The following is a 17,375-nucleotide window of genomic DNA, read 5'->3' as shown; positions in this document are numbered from 1 at the left end:
GCCACTGATAAAATGGTCCTCCATTAGGAAATTTCACTTAGCAACTCTTTTTTTTTTTTAATAATTATTTATTTTTTTAGTTATCGGCGGACACAACATCTTTGTTGGTATGTGGTGCTGAGGCTCGAACCCGGGCCGCACGCATGCCAGACAAGCGTGCTACCGCTTGAGCCACATCCCCAGCCCTTAATATTTATTTTTTAGTTCTCGGACACAACATCTTTGTTGGTATGTGGTGCTGAGGATCGAACCCGGGCCGCAGGCATGCCAGGCGAGCTCGCTACCGCTTGAGCCACATCCCCAGCCCATTTAGCAACTCTTGTGTGAGCAGGTGCAGAGCAGGGGCGCAGGAAGCAGCAGCAGAAACTGCAGGCCCCTGAGTTCCTGCAGCAGAGAATGCTGCCCCTGGACACTAGACATAAACATCAGCCTGTTCATCACCTTTTTCTCTGCCACCCAGGTGCCCATGGAATCATAAGATCAGAGACTGTCAGGTGCAGGGGCGCATGCATACCTGTAATCCCAGCTAGCCAGGAGACCAAGGCAGGAGGATCACATGAGTTCAAAGCCAGCCTCAGCAAAAGCAAGGCACTAAGCAACTCAGTGAGACCCTGTCTCTAAATAAAATATAAAATAGGGCTGGGGATGTGGCTCAGTGGGTGAGTGCCCCCGAGTTCAATCCCTGGTACTTCCCCCCTACCCACACCCCCCCCCCAAAAAAAAGATCAGAAACAGCAGAAGTGGACATAAGAGGTTTATAACTTTGGGTAAACAGTGGCATTTTCAAAGCTACATATGCATACAGAACGAAAAGTTAACTCATAGGCTGGGGATGTGGCTCAAGCGGTAGTGCGCTGGCCTGGCATGCGTGCGGCCCGGGTTCGATCCTCAGCACCACATACAAAGAAAGATGTTGTGTCCGCCGAAAATTTAAAAATAAACATTAAAATTCTCTCTCCCTCTCTCTTAAAAAAAAAAAAGTTAACTCATCATGATCTCCTGCTTTTGTCTCTTATTAAATATTTTCCCATTTTCACAGCCATTCCTGCTCCTTACCTCTTCTCACTGGACCACCGTCTCTGCACCTGTTTTCTTCCAATCCCCTGGTCCTGTGGCTACCAGAGGCATTTTCTTAAATGTAAGGCTGATTGTGCACTTACCTCTTTCATTGGCTCAATGGCTACCCACTGGCCTTCACATAAACTTCATAAGTTGAAGGATAACTTACAAGGCCCTGTGTGACATGTCCTTGCCACTCTCAGGTGGTGCTCTGCCCGCTCTGTGGTTGACAAACACTGGGTCCTGCCTGCATGACCAGGTCTTTCTCTTTCAACTCTTTGACTGGATGGACTCGTGATACCTTCCCTGATTTCCCACTTCTGTGAAACTTGGCCTCTCCCCTCTGTGCGTCCACTGCTCTCCATTTTCACACTCACTGAAGACCTCATTGACGTGTGACTGTCCATCCTCCATGCTCCGCAGCTGGGCGAGAGCCTTCTTGCCATTGAATCTTCACGTCTGGCCCCAGTAATTGTGCAGTAGTGACTCTTGAGCAAACAAAAGCTATGATGTATGGACTGTGGCCTGAGGAAAGAATGAATGGAACCACCTTTAGGATCCGGGTCATAGTTTCTTGGGAAATCTTCAGTATAATTACTAGATTTGGTGCATTCCCTAAACATCTCTAAGAATTCAGTTTATGTAGTCATTGATTCTGATGAAACATTAATCTCATGAATCATACTATAGTAATAAAATTTTATTACAAACTAAATCATTATTATTTAGTTTTCTCTTATGATTAGTATCCTTAAAATGAATAAATGGGGGAAGCAATCAATCAATAATCTAGCACTTATAAATCCACAAGCCTTGACTAGAAAGTTCTCTGGTTTTACATTTTACTAGCAATATTTTATCTAAAAAAGAAAAGCAGCCTAAATTTAAGGATGACAAGGATCAAAGGGAATTAAACAAATCATTTTTTTCCACTGTTATTTATAGTTCTTTTACCCAAAGCCCCTCGATGTTCTTGCTTTCAGAAATGGGTCTGGTGGAGAATAAATGTAGAGTTATCTGAGATAAAATTTTATTATGATGTTTTATTCTTTTAAATAAAATTTCTTCATTAAGAACTACCACCTAAAAAAAAAATCTGAACAAATAACTGATAACCAAGATTTTTGTACCCAGCAAGACTAACCTTCAGAGTGGAAAGAGAAATAAAGATCTTCCAAGATGAGCATAAACTAAGGGAATGTATGACCCCTAAAACAGCCTTACAAAAGATACTTAAGGGAATCCTACACCCAGAAGAAATGGAGTCACTATCATGAGAGTTCGTGGAAGTGTAATCCCCACTGTTAGAAGAGACACACAAATAAGGAATAAGAAAGAATCAAATGTTATCAATATAGCAAACCATCAGCTTGAAAGATGATTCGGAAAGGAAGAAACAATATTTAAAACAACTCAAAGGAAAACAAGATACCTTTCAAAGAAAAAGTACATACCTTTCAGTAGTAACTGCGGATGTAAATGGTCTTGATTAAAAGACAAAAACTGGCTGAAAGGATTAAAAAAGAAGACCCAACAATATTGCCTACAAGAAACTTACCTCACCTGCAAAGATATTCACACCCTGAAAATAAAAGCAGGAAAAAAGATATCCCAAGCAAACAAAGTCCAAAGGCAGCAGGAGTATATCTACATCTGACAAAGTAGATCTGGAGACAAAATCAAGAGAGATAAAACAAACCATTTTATGTTGCTCAAGAAAACAATTCAAAGAGACATAATAACTATAAATTAATATGTATCCAATGTGGAAATTTCACAAGACCAAATTTCATAAAACAAACACTAGTATATATAAAGGGAGAGATAGGCCCCAATGCCATAGTAATGGGTGACTTTAATACCCAACTCTCACTAATAGGTAGAACATCCAGACCCCCCAAAAAAATCAACAAAGAAATATTAGAATTAAATTAGACTACAGATCAAATGGACTCATCAGACATTTACAGAATGTCCCATCCAACAGCTACAGAATGCACATTCTTTTCATCAGCACCTGAATCTTTTTCTAGAATAGACCATATATTAGGCCACAATGCAAGTCTTAACAAAGTCAAAAAACTTGAAATGATATCCTTCATCTTTGATCAGAAACTAGAAAGCAACGGCAAGAGAGAATTTACAGACTACACAAACACATGGAGATTGAACGACACACTACTGGATAAACACCGAGTCCTTGAGGAAGTGAGAGGGGAAAGGTCAAAGCTTTTTGAACCAAACAACAATGAAAACACAACATACCAAGCCTATGGGACACAGCAACAGCAGTACTCAGATGGAAGGCTGTACACACACACACACACAAAAAAAATGGAGAGATTTAAATAGCCTAACTGGAGGTCTCAAAGTCAGTAAAAGGAAAGAAACAATAAAGATCAAAGAATAAATAAATGAAATAGATGCTAAAGAACAATAAAAAGGATCAAAGAAACAGAGTTGGTTCCTTGAAAAGATAAACAAAATTGACAAACCTTTAGCTAAACTAACCAAGAGACAGAGAAATAAGATTCAAATAAATTAAATAAAAAATTTTAAAAGATATTGCATGCTACAACACAAAATCAGAAGGACCAATATGAAACATTTTGATCAACTATATAACAATAAACTGGAAAATCTAGAAGAAAAGGATAGTTTCTAGACACAAATGACCTACCAAAATTGAACAAAGAGAATTTGAAACCTAAATAGACCAATAACAAGTAATGAGATTTAATCAAGAATGAAAAGTCTCTCAACAAAGAAAACTCCAGGACTGAATGGATTTACTGCTGACCTTTCCAAACATTTAAAGAGGAATTAATATCAGTGCACTTCACAGTATTCCGTAAAACAGAAAGGAAAGAAACCCTTCCAAACTCACTCTAAGAAGCCAGCATTATCCTGCTACCAAAATTGACAAGGGAGGCTCAGGTACAGCACTCACCTAGCACATGTGAGGCATTGGGTTCGATCCTTAGCACCACATAAAAATAAATAAAATAAACAATTTGTGTCCAAATACAACTAAAAAATATTTTTAAAAAAACTTGACAAGGATACAAAAAAGAAAATTATAGGTCAATATCCCTGATGCAATAGATGAAAAATTTATACACAAAATACTTGAAAATAAAAGATAAACAAAAATTCAACAGAACATTAAGAAGATTATATACCGTGATCAAGTTGATTTCATTCTAGGGATTTAAGGAGGGTTCAACAAATGGAAATCAATAAACATAATATGGCACATAAATAGAATTAATGATAAAAATTATAGGACAATCTCAATGGATGCAAAAAAGCCTTTGATTAAAATTTGATATCCCTTCATGATAAATTCCCTGAATAAATAAAGTACAGGAGAATCATACTGCAACGTTTTAAATAAAGACTATATGTGACAACTGCACAGCCAACAACACACTGAACTGGAGGAAACCCAAGACATTCCCCTAATATCAGGACAAACAGAGGGTCCCGTTCTCATCACTAACATTCAAAATAATACTAGAAGTTTTAGCTAGAGAAATTAGGCAAGAAAAAGAAGCCCCGTGCATAGGAAAATATGAGGTGAAAATATCCTTCTTTGCAGATATGATGCTACACATAAAAAAGCCTAGCAACTCCATCAAAAGATTCTTAGAACTGATAAACAAATTAAATAAAGTGGCAGGATACAAAATCAACATACAAACATCAGTAGCTTTTCTATATACCAATAATCAATTCGCTGAGAAAGAAATCAGGAAAGAACCACCATTCACAATAGCCAGACTGAAATAAAATAAGTGGAAATTAAACCTAACTAAAGGGGCAAAAGACTTCAAAAGTGAAAATTATAACACAGTGATGAAAGAAATTGAGGAAGATACTAGAAGGTGGGAAGGCCTCCCGTGTTCACAGATAGGTGAATTAATATCAATAAAATGACCATACTACCTAAAGCAATCTTCAGATTCAATGTTACCTGTCAAATTATCAATGACATTCTTCACAAAATTAGAAAAAAAAAATCACAACATTCATATAGAACACAAAAGACCCCAAATAGCCAAAACAACCCTGGGCAAAGTCAGAGGCGTCACAATACCTGATTTCAAGGCCTACAGAGCCATGATATTGGCATAAAAACAGTCACGTAGACAAATGGAACAGGACAGAGGACCCATAAATAAATCCACACATCTTTAGCCAAGTGATTCTTGACAAAGTTGTCAAAAATAGACACTGGAAAAAGGACAGTCTCTTTGACAAACGGTGCTGGGGAAAACTGGGTATCCACCTGTAGAAGACAGAAACTATACCCTTATCTCTCTCACCCTACACAAAGTCAACTCAAGACGGATCAAAGACCTTAATGTAATATCTGAAGTTTGGAAACTACGAGAATAAAACACCAAGGGATTGGTACAGGGAAACACCAAAATACTAGTACAGGCAACAAGCACAGGAAGCAGAAGCAAGAATGGACGGTGAGCTCCCGACGGAAGGGCCATTCTGGGGAATTTAAGGCTTGAGGTCGAGTTTACAGGCGAGAACAGTCGACAAATTCCAGCTGAGAGCAGCACCCTAGAGGAGGGACATCTCTGTGAGAAGCTGTTTGATTCCTTCCCCGTTCATACACTGCAATGACTACCATCAGTAAAAGCATTTTGGTTAATGAATTCTTTTAAATGAGAACAGAAGCTCATTTTTATATAAAAGATATCCCCTCTTAAAATTTTCTCCTTTATAATCATGTAAACCCAAATTTCTGCCTCTGGGATTTTAAGATGTTCTCTATTTGACTTTTTCCTTTGAAATTTAAGAAATTATCTCCTTTCTAGCCCTGATTGGTTGTGTTGTATACTGATTTGCTATTAGCTATTTAACATATCCTTAAGAGACTATCCCTAATGAGTAATATTTTTTTATAAAACAAATCACCCGTTAGTTTTTTATTTCATAAAGTGTACCAATTATATAAATTATCTGAAATGATGTCAAAAAACCAGTAAATGGCCAGACTTCTACACTTATTCTAAATGTCAGTGGTTCTCAACCCCATTTAAACACTTAAAACCGTCAAAGATCCCAAAAGAACCCTTCTTTATGTGATTTAAGTCTATTGGTTTTACTCAATTAGAAATTAAGAGACATTTTAAAGATATTTATTTATAATACTTGTTCATTTAAAAATAATGAACTGGAGCTGGGGTTGTGGCTCAGTCATAGAGCGCTTGCCTTACACATGTGAGGCACTGTTTGATCCTCAGCACCACATAAAAATAAACAAAATAAAGGTATTGTGTCGTCTACAACTAAAAAGTAAATATATTTTAAAATAATAATAATAATAAACACATAGCCTGGTGCAGTGGCACGCGCCTACAATCCCAGCGTCTCAGGAGACTGAGACAGGAGAATCGGGAGTTCAAAGCCAGCCTCAGCAACAGCCATGCGCTAAGCAACTCAGTGAGATCCTGTCTCTAAATAGAATACAAAATAGGGCTGGGGATGTGGCTCAGTGGTCGAGTGCCCCTGAGTTCAATCCCCAGTACCAAAAAAAAATAAAAGAATGCACTTGTTTCCTCAAAAATAATAATAATAAACACAATGCATATTAATGTAAAAAAGTTCATGAAAAATAATTATCTGTTACGAACAAGGAAGTTTTAGTGAAAAGAGTGGCACTGTTTTGCATTTTGCAAAGCTAATGTCTGGCTTGATAGAAGACAGCTGGATTATAACATCTGCTTAGACATTTAGTCTTTTTACTTATGTTATTTTGATTGAAGTTTATGAAGGAAAATCAACTTCACTCAGATGTGGATGGGAAAGTAGATCATATTTTAATTGTCTCTGCAGGTAACTGTGTGTATTCCCCTTTGATTTTTAAAATAAAACATGGTAAGATGCCGCAGTCCGGCTGCAGCAAAATGGCCGGGGGGGTGACGAGCAACTTGTGTAGATTGATACAGCAGGAGTGGGAGCCGTTTATTGTAGGACCAGAGGGGTATTTATACATTCCACACAGCTTATCTTAATTAACATAAACTCCACACAGCAGTCAACCAATAAGGAATCTCCACACTTAATGGCTCGCTGGCCTTACTTCACAAACCACTCCCTCTGGCAAAATGCCAGGCGCCATCCTGACTTGTTTACAGACCCTAACAGTAAGCTACAACGAAACCATGTACATGAACTTTTTCCTGGCCTGTTCCTGGAGACCTATTGCTCTGTCTGGCCCTTTGCGTGCACGTCTCAGGCGTTTTGTGACATCGTCATTGGTGGTTTAGGAAGACTGGTCTCCCAAGTTACGCACCTGTCCCTGATGTCGACCTTCAACCATGACACAATATCAGAGAATCGCATTCATTTCTCATCAGAAAGGCCGATAAGTGTTGGGAGACTATCAGCTCATGGTGCACGTGCGAGTCTCCCCCTATCCTCACGTCTACTTGAAGGCTCTAATGCTATCTTTGATGACAGATGCCGCCGCTGTTTTCCTTGAATGACAGGCTGCTTCCTCCATTGTTCAGACACTGACTGCCAAACACCTGGGCACAGCAAGCACAGTTTGCCTGGCAATCATCTTGCCCCCAGTCCAGCCTCCAACTTAGACAGCTGCACGCAGGCTTTCTCCCGAGAGTACAGCTCAAGTGCTCCCTTCCCTTCTTACTGGGCAGAACGTTACAGACTCAGGGGCCGAAACAAGTGAAATCAGTAATTCACCAAGGACATTGTTGGGTAAAACTTGACTCTTTCAACCCACAGATGCCTGGGTGAGCAACGCAGTGACCACAGCACCCTTTGGTGTCACCGTTTTGGTTTGTCCCAGGCACCTGCACTTTACCCGCCCTTGCTTTTGTGCCATGATTGTGAAGGTCAACAGGTGAAAACGACAAATAAAGACGGCAATGCCACGAGGCCCATTTTCCCCTCGGACTCTGAAAGGACATCAAGGACCTGTCGTCTGGGGACTGGACCTTGAAGACCGCTACTGTTGCACATGTGCAGTTCATCGTGTCTGAGGCACAGTCAACTTCACAGTGGGCTTAGACAGGGTGGAGAAGGGACGGGAAAACCACCGGAAGAACAGCCCTTCAGCAAAGCGAACTCCAGCATCAGCTGGAACTGAAAGTCGGACCACGTGGTGTGGCAGCAGCCGTGTTCCAGGGGGTCACAGCCACCAGTGGGGCACAGAGATGAGATGGGACCTTTGGAAAGTCCATCTGGAAAAGCTGATGGCTGAAGCCAAACCCTGGGCGGGCTTCTCACAGCCGGACAGCACGGGCAGGAGCTCGAGCTTCTCTAGTGGAGAACTAGGCGCCACCTGGCCTTCTGTTGGGCTCAGCTGGGGAGGGGTGTGCTCCAGGGAAGAGCTGAGAAGTTAAAACATACCCTTTGAACTGTATAAAAGTTCCAAAGACATGCAACCAGTTCTCGGGAACCACGGTGAGAGCCGCACCAGACACAGCAGCAGGCGCCAGGTGATCCCACGCTCCTTCTTGAGACTGTCTGGAAACCAGGGCTGGTAGAGTTTGCACATATGAAGTTTCAATGACTCCACTCCCTCAAAAGAACAAGACTGGCTTGCTCTCCTAAACCCATCCACATTCTATTTGGGGGATCTCAACAATCTGACAAATAATTCTCATTATTAGAATGAAGATACATATGCAGTGGCTTCCAAGGCATGGTCTCCATGGTCCACACAGATGACCAGTGCATATATGACCATGTTCATTACGACACGTGACCCTTTACATATCATGCTCATATATGTACTGATATATGTGAAACAGTACACACAGTATTGAAATTACATATTTAATAATATAATTATGAATACATAAATATATTATTTATCATATAATATGTTGCAAATAGTGTATGATGTTATATACATAAAGTATTATAGTTTTTAAAAACTAAGGATTGCTTCTTCCTGAACATGCAAAAACATATTTTTTTTTTTTTGTACCAAGGATTGAAACCAGGGGCACTTAACCACTGAGCTACATCCTCAGCCCTTTTTTTATATTTTATTTTGAGACAAGGTCTTGATAAGTTATTTAGGGTCTCACTAAGTTGCTGAGGCTGGCTTTGAACTCATGGTCCTCCTGCCTCAGCCCCCCAAGCCTACAAACATATTCTAACATATTCTGTATGTGTGCAGGGGCCGTACAGAGTCAGCCACTCTCAGTTAGTGCTTAGTGGCTCTTTTCAAAGTCAGTTCAAGAACTGCTTCCAGGTGGGACGTCCAAACAGCAGCAGCTCTTCAGCTCCACCTCAGCAGCTGGGAAGAACAGGCACTTCGCAGAAGTATCGGTGTTAAAGACACTGAAGAGCTCAGAAACAGGACCAAGAACTAAAACTTCAGAGTTGGAGGGTTCTTTAGCTGAACAGAAATCATCAGGCTTTTTCTTCCCTGAGACACCTGCTAGCATGGCACGAGAGTCCAGAGGAGTCTCAGTGAGGGAGCCCATGTCACATGCCCAGTGCTGCAGTGGCATGGGACCCTAGGTGGGAGGTGAGACCTCATGGCCTTCTGTGGCTTGAGAGACAGCGCCCTGCCAGAGGGAGAGGACAGCAAGGAGTGTCGTCCTCAGGGCAACTGAAACCAGAGTTGGCTGGTCTAGCAGATTCTACAGCCCAGCTCTGACTTGGTCCCTTCCCGTTGGGACAGAAATCAGCCCCTCCCCGTGCCTGTGCCTGGCGAAAGCGAGACCCTCCTGGGGAAGGACAGCACCTGCTCAGTCTCTTCCATCCTTTACATGCAATGCCCAGCACCTACACAGACTTACAAGACGTGGAAAAGGTAAGAAAATTCACTGAAAATCAAGAATAAACACCAACAATAAAAGGGGTGCCTTGGTGGGGCTGGGCGCCTGGATTTAGTTCCTCCTCTGCCTTCTATTTGGTGTTATCATGAGAAAGACTCTCAGTCCACCTGACCTCAGTTTTCTCATCTGTAACAAATAGCAAAAATAGTAGCGGTCCTGCCAACGACTTAGGATTATTACAAGGATCAAATAAGGTAACAAGTGACCATGCTCTGAATAGTCAAGACTCTCTGCATCTTGCCAGGGTCACCAGCGAGGGGAGAGGAAAGCGCCAGGGAGCTGAGGAGGGCAACACCCAGGTGCACTGTGCTTCCCCCGGCCAGGCAAGGTTCAACAGCCCGCTGTGTGTTAAGGAAGCCAGGAGGATTTACTGAACCATCTGATCTGATCTGATCATCTCCCACCCCAGGTGGAAGCAATGGGGTGCCATTTTCAATAAGAGAAAAAGAAAAAACTGTCTTTGGAAATGAATAAACTCAGTCCTGACATGGAATGCATGGAAATGCTCTTTCATATTTTTAAGTCTCATTTTCCTTTCAGTAAAATGGAAATAATCACATCCACTTTGAAGGTTATGTGAGGTATAGTTCCTTCTTAGTTTTCCCCCTTCCTTTGGCTTTGGTAGTTTGCACTCATTGACAGTGAGGAGAACACAGATCCAAACCATCAAGGGTGGAGCCTCAGGCACCTACAAGAGCCACAAACCTCCGGGTTCTAACAGAATTAGTTAGCAGCACACCCATTTCCCCACTTACATGAATTTCTGAGCATGAGAGCAAATTACACATGCCTTGATGCAAAAATGCCTTAAACAAAATATTAGTAATTAAATTAGAAGAGTCTATAGTCTTAGGCTGAGCATCATTCACAATTGGAAACCTTGGTTTCAAATAAGCTGCCTAATTGTTTAGCTATGCTCCTTTTGTAACTTAATATTAGGCATTCTTCTGATTTTTGGATTGAAAATAAAGTCACAATTTTTTATAATTGAACATCATTTCTTTAAACAAATTCTAAATGAATATAGGGAATCACTTTAACTTTTTGTAGGTTACATGTAGGTTTTCAACAAACATGGGCTTGGGTGCCATCTAGTGCTGAACTTGTGCTAACACACCGGCTGCAGAATCAAGGAAACCTGGTCTTAAGGTGCCATCTAGTGCTGAAATAGCAGCAGTAACCACAGGCTCAGAGAAAATAAGAAACAGCCTGCGCCCCATTTCCAGGACAGGTGCAAAGCCTGATTGCAAAGACTGGAATCAACACCTAATCCTACAACACACATACATCACTGTATACCAACAAGCTTTGAGAAGCTTATGGGCAGTGAGACATCACTCTCGGGCCAGCCAGAAAGCAGAGCCCTCCGGGGTCAGGGAAGCTGCCTACCTGCTGCCACTTCCTGGCAGCTGCCTGCTGGGCTCGTTTTCTGGGGCTTTATCTCCCTGATCAGCACTGCCTTATACCCCAGCTACTTCCCGCCCCAGACTGAAGGAGTCCATAAAGAACAAGCCACAGATCAGTCAGGCATTGTTCAAGAAGACTTGTGCCACAGGGTTAAACGTGGGGCCTCACTATTTGGCAGAAAATAAGAAGGTTGACACCAACTCCCAGATGAAAGTGGACATCTTCAAGCTTTCAGCTCCTCGTGGAAATCAGTGAGTCTCCTCACTAGGAAGGTCAGCTGGAGAATTAATGCTGTCAATAAGAGGACTCGTGATGGAAGACTGCGAACAAGGGCTCACATTTCCCTTCTCAAGTGTCAACATAACCTGGAACAAATCATAGCACGAGGAAGATTCCATGATCAGGTGGACTTTCCAAAAGCAAAGCCGTCTTGCCAGGTGTTTGCAGGAGATCTGCACGTTCCTGTGTTTATCAAGAACCAAGTTGTGAGTGAATGCAGTCCACCCCCAGGCTAAAGAAGGTCCAGGCCTGTCTGGCACCTTCAAATGAGATTTCAGCAGAAAACCTCCATTCTGAGCTGTCTCTGGTTACATTGATAAAGCTCTTCAAGGAGAAGGACTTTGTGCTGTTTAGAAGACATGGCCAGGCACGGTGGCACATGTCTGTAATCCCAGTGACTCAAGAGGCTGAGGCAGGAGGATGGCAAGTTCAAGACCAGTCTCAGAAAATTAATAAGACCTTAAGCAGGGCTGGGGATGTGGCTCAAGAGGTAGCGCGCTCGCCTGGCATGCGTGCGTGCGGCCTGGGTTCGATCCTCAGCACCACATACCAACAAAGATGTTGTGTCTGCCGAGAACTAAAAAATAAATATTAAAAATTCTCTCTCTCTCTCTCTCTCTCTCTCTCTCTCTCCTCTCTCCCTCTCTCTTTAAAAAAAAACCTTAAGCAACTAAGTGGGATCCTGTCTTGGGGATGCAGCTCAGTGGTAGAGCATGCCTGGGTTCAATCCTTAGTACAAATAAATAAATAACACACAGGGAGCTGGGGATGTGGCTCATTGGTGGAGCTTTTGCTTAGCATGCATGAAGCCCTGGTTCGATCCCCAGCCTTGCAAAAAGCAAACAAAGCAGTCTAAAATGTCAGGAGGAATGGAGTTCAACTGCAAAGATTTTTACTACTATCTTTCTTTTTCTATCTTTATGATCAATGTTGCTACTATTTTAAAATTGATTGCTAGGATCAAAGATGTTCCTTGTAAGCCTCATAGTAACCACAATTTAAAAACCAAATAATAAATACATCAAAAACAATAAGCAAAGAACCAAAATACACTACTATAGACATCATTCAGCCACAAAATAACACTCTATGAGATGGATAAAGAAAGGAAGGAACTATAAAAACACTAGAAAACAGTAATAAAATGGCAGTAATAATACATTACCTATCAATAATTACCTTAAATATAAATGAATTAAATTCTCCAAATTAAAAGACACAGTGATGAATAGATTTTTTAAACATAAGACTCAACTATAGGGGCTGGGGACGTAGCTCAAGCGGTAGCACGCTCGCCTGGCATGGGTGCGGCCCGGGTTCGATCCTCAGCACCACATACAAACAAAGACATTGTTGTGTCTGCCGAAAACTAAAATGTAAATAAAATATTTTTAAAAAAAGACTCACCTATATGTTGCTTATGAGAAACGCACTTCATCTTGACTGAAAGCAAAGGACAGAAAACGACACTCTACACAAATGTGACCCAAAGCGAAGCAGGAGACTTACTTAGAGTCTCACAGCAGATCCTGCTGCTGGAAAGACATCTCTGCTCAAGAACCCACTGCCCTTTCCTCTGCACAGAGTGAACTGCGGGGAGGGAGGAGCCACGGTGGACAGGCTCAACCCAGGGTGTTCTGCACCCAGCCAGCCAGCAGGAGACAGGGAAGCCGGAGGTCACCTCTGCTCTTCTGACAACTTCGCTGTGAAGCACCCCATGCTCTGACAGGGAGGGCTGGGAAAATCAGTGCCCCCATCCTCCAAAGGCCAAACTCTGAGAACGGGGAGGCCTCAGGCCCACCAGGAGCGGAGGCTGCAGGACAAAAGGACTGCCCCCGCCCCGAGAGGAGCTGCACAGGTCACAACTGCAGCCCACTGGGAGCCAAGCCACGCGGGACCCTACAGGGCGAAGCTCTGAGGCCTGAGCGTGGACCAGCTGGACACCAGAACTCCAGGGGCCTGCGCTGGTGGGCTCTCCATCTCTGTGGCAAGCTCCCGGAGAGAGGTCAAACTCAAGGAGGAAACGCTGGCTTGGCCCATGGTCCCTGAGGTCCACCCCGTCCCTCGACTCTTGTGTCTGGGCCTGTGGTGAGCCAGAGCCTGTGGAGGGGTGCGTGGCAGAGCCAGGCTGGCTCCTGCTGACCAGGAAGCAGAAGGGAAAGCAGGAGAGCCAGGGTCAGGACAAGGTGTACCTTCCAGGCCACATCCCCAGTGACCCACCCTCTCCAACCTGGCCCCGCCCCCAAAGTCCAGTCACCTCCCAGTAGTACCCCAGCTGACACGAGGTGGGGGAACAGTCCAGGGAACACTGGGAAGAGCACCCCAACTGTCCTGAGTGCTTCCTCCAGGAACCCCTCCAGGTTCTCAGGGTAAAGATCAGAAAAAAATCCCCTCAGGCCTCTCGTAACAGGACAGGGTCTCCAGAAAGATGCCCAGAGCAACCTTCAGTACAGGCGCCCTCAAGGGGAGTCCCAGCCTGGGCCTCCACAGCCTTCAGAGCGGAAGGGGAAAAACCCACTCCAGCCCTCATCCTGGCCCACTTACAGGGAAAGGAGGAGGCTGAGCGGCTCCTGAGACGGTCACAGTCCAGGGCCACAAGCCCACTGGGACTGGGGCCTACTCACAGGACTACAGAACGTCATCAGGCTCCTGTGCAGTCACGGGGACTTGCCTCTCAAAGAACTGCAAGCCTGACTTAAGGAAGGGTCTTTTTTGGCCAAATTGTCATGTTGTGTGCATGGACCCATGTGTGACATCAAATCCCAACGATATGTATGACTAGGACGCACCAATAAAAAAGGGGAGGAAAAAACACACTTAAAAAAAAAGAGTCTCTAGACGTCAAAGACAATGGCAGGAGAGGGGCCGAGCAGAGGGAGGCAGCAGAGGGAGCTCTAGCCCTGGCCCCAGAGCTACAGCGAGCAGCCGGCTCCTGCCCAACAGGCGACCTGGCCACCTCACCTGAGAAATGGCAGAAAATCAAAGGCAAGAAACGCAGCTGGAGAGAAAAGACAAGTATCAGAACTAGACTCAGACCTGGCAGGATCTGGGGGCCATCGAGTCTGAGAGTTGAAGTAGCCATGAGTGGTGCGCTCAGGGCTCCTGCAGCAAGAGGAAGCCCCACGCAAGAAGAGGTGGTGATGTCCAGAGAGGGGGTCTCAGGGACAGTCTCGAACACTGTCACAGCAGTGGAGAACTTTGGACGCCATCTACTGACTGCACCTCCGTAGCTGAAGTATGTCAACAAAAACTTCCAAATGGAAAAGCAAAACAGTGAGGAAATTACAAAAAGTGCATCACAGAAGTGTCTTCAGGTGTAGGCGACGCCCCTTGGGCTGAATCACACTCACCCGACCTTGTAACCCTGCTCCTTCTGGCCTTTTTTAGATGGAACTTTCTAAGATAAGGGTCCCCCCAATAAAAGCCCACTTCCGAACGTGCTCGCTGTCCCTGGCCAGCCTCCCGGGAGCCTGAGGCCCACAGCAGAGAAGCCGCCCTGAAGCCTGTTTAAAGGGAGAGTGCTGTCTGGGTTTTTCTTGGTGTCCCTGGGAATTCACACGAGCGACGGGGGCAGCACATCTCTTCAGAAACCTTGCAAGCAGAGTGACAGAAGAGTGGAGATGTTTGAATCATTGAGAAAAGCATCCTGGTGGCAGGAAAAATTCAGCCTGTCCCCCTTTTCCATGTATGGAACCGTCAAAGAAAACAACAATCCAACAGGCAGTGTCCTTACAGTGTGGCTGTAACTGATCCTAACCATCAGAACATGAGCACAAGAGATATGTGTCCCTGCAGAGCCAAGAACAAGGCTACCTGTTTCTCTTTTCCTTTTGACCTTGGTAGATGAAAAAAACTACAAGGCACTGGGTTGAGGTGGAGCCTTAAAACAGGTGGAGCTCCTGAACCTTCTGGTGTGCTCTAACCACAAGCCTCCTCCCCAGGAACTGCTAAGCCCTAAGAAATATCCAGAGCAGGGCTTCCCTTTCCATCCTACCACCATAAGATCTCCCAAAATATCTTGTCTCAATTAGCTAAGGCCACAAAAATGCTATGCCATCCTGCAGTAGCTTAAAACAGCAATGACCCCCTCCTCGTAGTCACTGGCCTTCACATTGACCAAGGCAGCTCACCACAGGTGTCTCATTCTGGCCCCAAGGACAAAGGCCATGACTACCCTCCAAGCTTTTTGCCATGGCCAAGGTCCAAAGCTCGAAAGGTGCAGCTGGACACATGAAACTCTCAGGACGTCCTGGACCACACAGCCACTTCCACCCACACTCCACTGGCCAAAGGACCTCACGTGGCCAGCCAAGTACTTTCTGTACAGGCTGCCTCGGCAAGGACGTGATGGGTAACACTGCTGCAGGGACAGAGCCTGTGGAGGCTGCAGAATCTACCACCGGCCTCGAACATGGAGGAACGTGCACCGAGGCCCCGGAGCTCTGCCCGGGAAGTCGGAATGTGTGCTTGCCAGAGGACACAGGAGTTCACAAGGAGTATTGTGTGGGACCTGGAGCTCTTTGGAACCCCTGGTGCCCTGCAGTAATTCACTAGGAGAAAGGATGAGGTCAGACAGTAGGTCACTGAAGGACTGTCATGTTGATTATGCAGGTGTTCTGCTGACGTTATCAACCACCTGCCACCAGAAACCCATCCTGTTGACTCATCAAAGCCGTGCACTGTCTCAAAGCCTTGCTTCTGTCATTCCAGATCAGAGATGAAGCCTAAGAAGATGCACTGCTGAGTCAGAGTGGGGGGACCTTGGAGGGTAGGCAGCTCAACTCTTTCAGCAGATGGAGGAATGCAAGCAGAGAAGTGACGAGATTCAGAAAACCACTTGATGAGGTCTGCACTGTGTTGGGCCTACACCAGCACTTTGCTCCCAGAGTAAGTTGCTTAGCAAGTATACACCTGTGGAAGAAGGGTCCTGAGACAGGTGCTGAGACCAGGGGGCTGTGGGCCACAGGTCTTCCCAGGGGCACCTGGTCAAAGCTTTGTAAGGACATGCAGGCTCTCAGGGACTGAAATCCTAACACCATGTTGTCCTCTGATTACATCAGGACCTTTCTCAGAAGTTGAGCTTTTAAAGTTGAGGTGCGGACCTCAATTAAAAAAAATCAAGAGGTGGACCTAGGCAGGATCTCTGGATATTTCTCTGGGATCCCCAATAAAAATGGAGAGGAAGGACCCACCCTCCCCGTTGAGTGTGTCCCCACTCCCTTTTCCTGTCCCTTCGATAAACTCATGCCTGTTCCTCTGAGTGACATTTTGAAATCCTTCTGATTTAAGAACTGGGTGGGAATGGGGGGCGATCTTCATGCTCCCCCAGTTTCCCAGAAGGTCCCGATTTTGTAACATTTCCAGAAGATAGGCAGGTCTCAGGACAATCCTAAAAGTGACAAAGATGTACTCCTGATTCCGCCAGTTACTGGTGACGAGTCCTGCTTCCCCGCACGTTGAAGTCTAGCATTAGAGAAGCAGTTGAGGAAGCATATGAAGCAGGTTTACTTAAAAAGGGGGAACAGACCTCTCCCAGGAGGGAGAAGGGCCATAGCTGGTGTCCTGGTACCCAGGAAGGTGTTCTGCCTTTCTGATGTCTTAGGCTTCATTTGTTCTCCTGCTCTCTTCCCTTTCTCTTTCTCCTTCCTACACAGGTGACCTCTGGGGCCTCGGGTGGCCGAAACGTGGGAAACAGGTGGGCTGAAGGGGGAAGGGCAGGATGGAGCGGCCCAGGACATATTAATCAACAACGTTTACAACTCCAGGTAGGGAGAGGCATTCCCCCACAGG

General features: G+C 44.6%; 1 protein-coding gene and 1 long non-coding RNA gene across 5 annotated transcripts in view; both read right to left on the bottom strand.

Annotated features, from left to right (window-relative positions):
* Positions 1 to 747: 747 nt before the first annotated feature.
* Positions 748 to 17,375, bottom strand: part of TADA1 (transcriptional adaptor 1) — a 44,398-nt gene continuing 27,770 nt past the window's right edge. The window contains exons 7-8 of one of the 4 annotated variants that reach the window (XM_081298922.1): positions 2,623 to 2,726; positions 1,296 to 1,584 (exon numbers count right to left, since the gene is read on the bottom strand). In XM_081298922.1, coding sequence (XP_081155048.1) covers positions 1,445 to 1,584; positions 2,623 to 2,726 — 244 coding nt within the window. In that variant the 3' untranslated portion in view covers positions 1,296 to 1,444. Of the gene's footprint in view, positions 1,585 to 2,617; positions 2,727 to 17,375 lie in introns of all 4 variants that reach the window. The other 3 variants (XM_081298923.1, XM_081298921.1, XM_081298919.1) reach the window with 3 other exon arrangements.
* Positions 7,655 to 16,685, bottom strand: LOC308651592. The gene is made up of 3 exons (XR_014022619.1): positions 14,622 to 16,685; positions 12,247 to 12,954; positions 7,655 to 12,044 (listed from the first exon to the last, which is right to left on the bottom strand). It is a non-coding gene; the product is annotated as an uncharacterized lncRNA (long non-coding RNA).

This window comes from Spermophilus citellus (assembly GCF_964194105.1).
Source record: "Spermophilus citellus genome assembly, chromosome: 6".
NCBI lineage: Eukaryota > Metazoa > Chordata > Mammalia > Rodentia > Sciuridae > Spermophilus > Spermophilus citellus.
The sequence above is the reverse complement of the archived record's forward strand: the minus strand, read 5'-3'. Positions and strand labels throughout refer to the sequence as shown.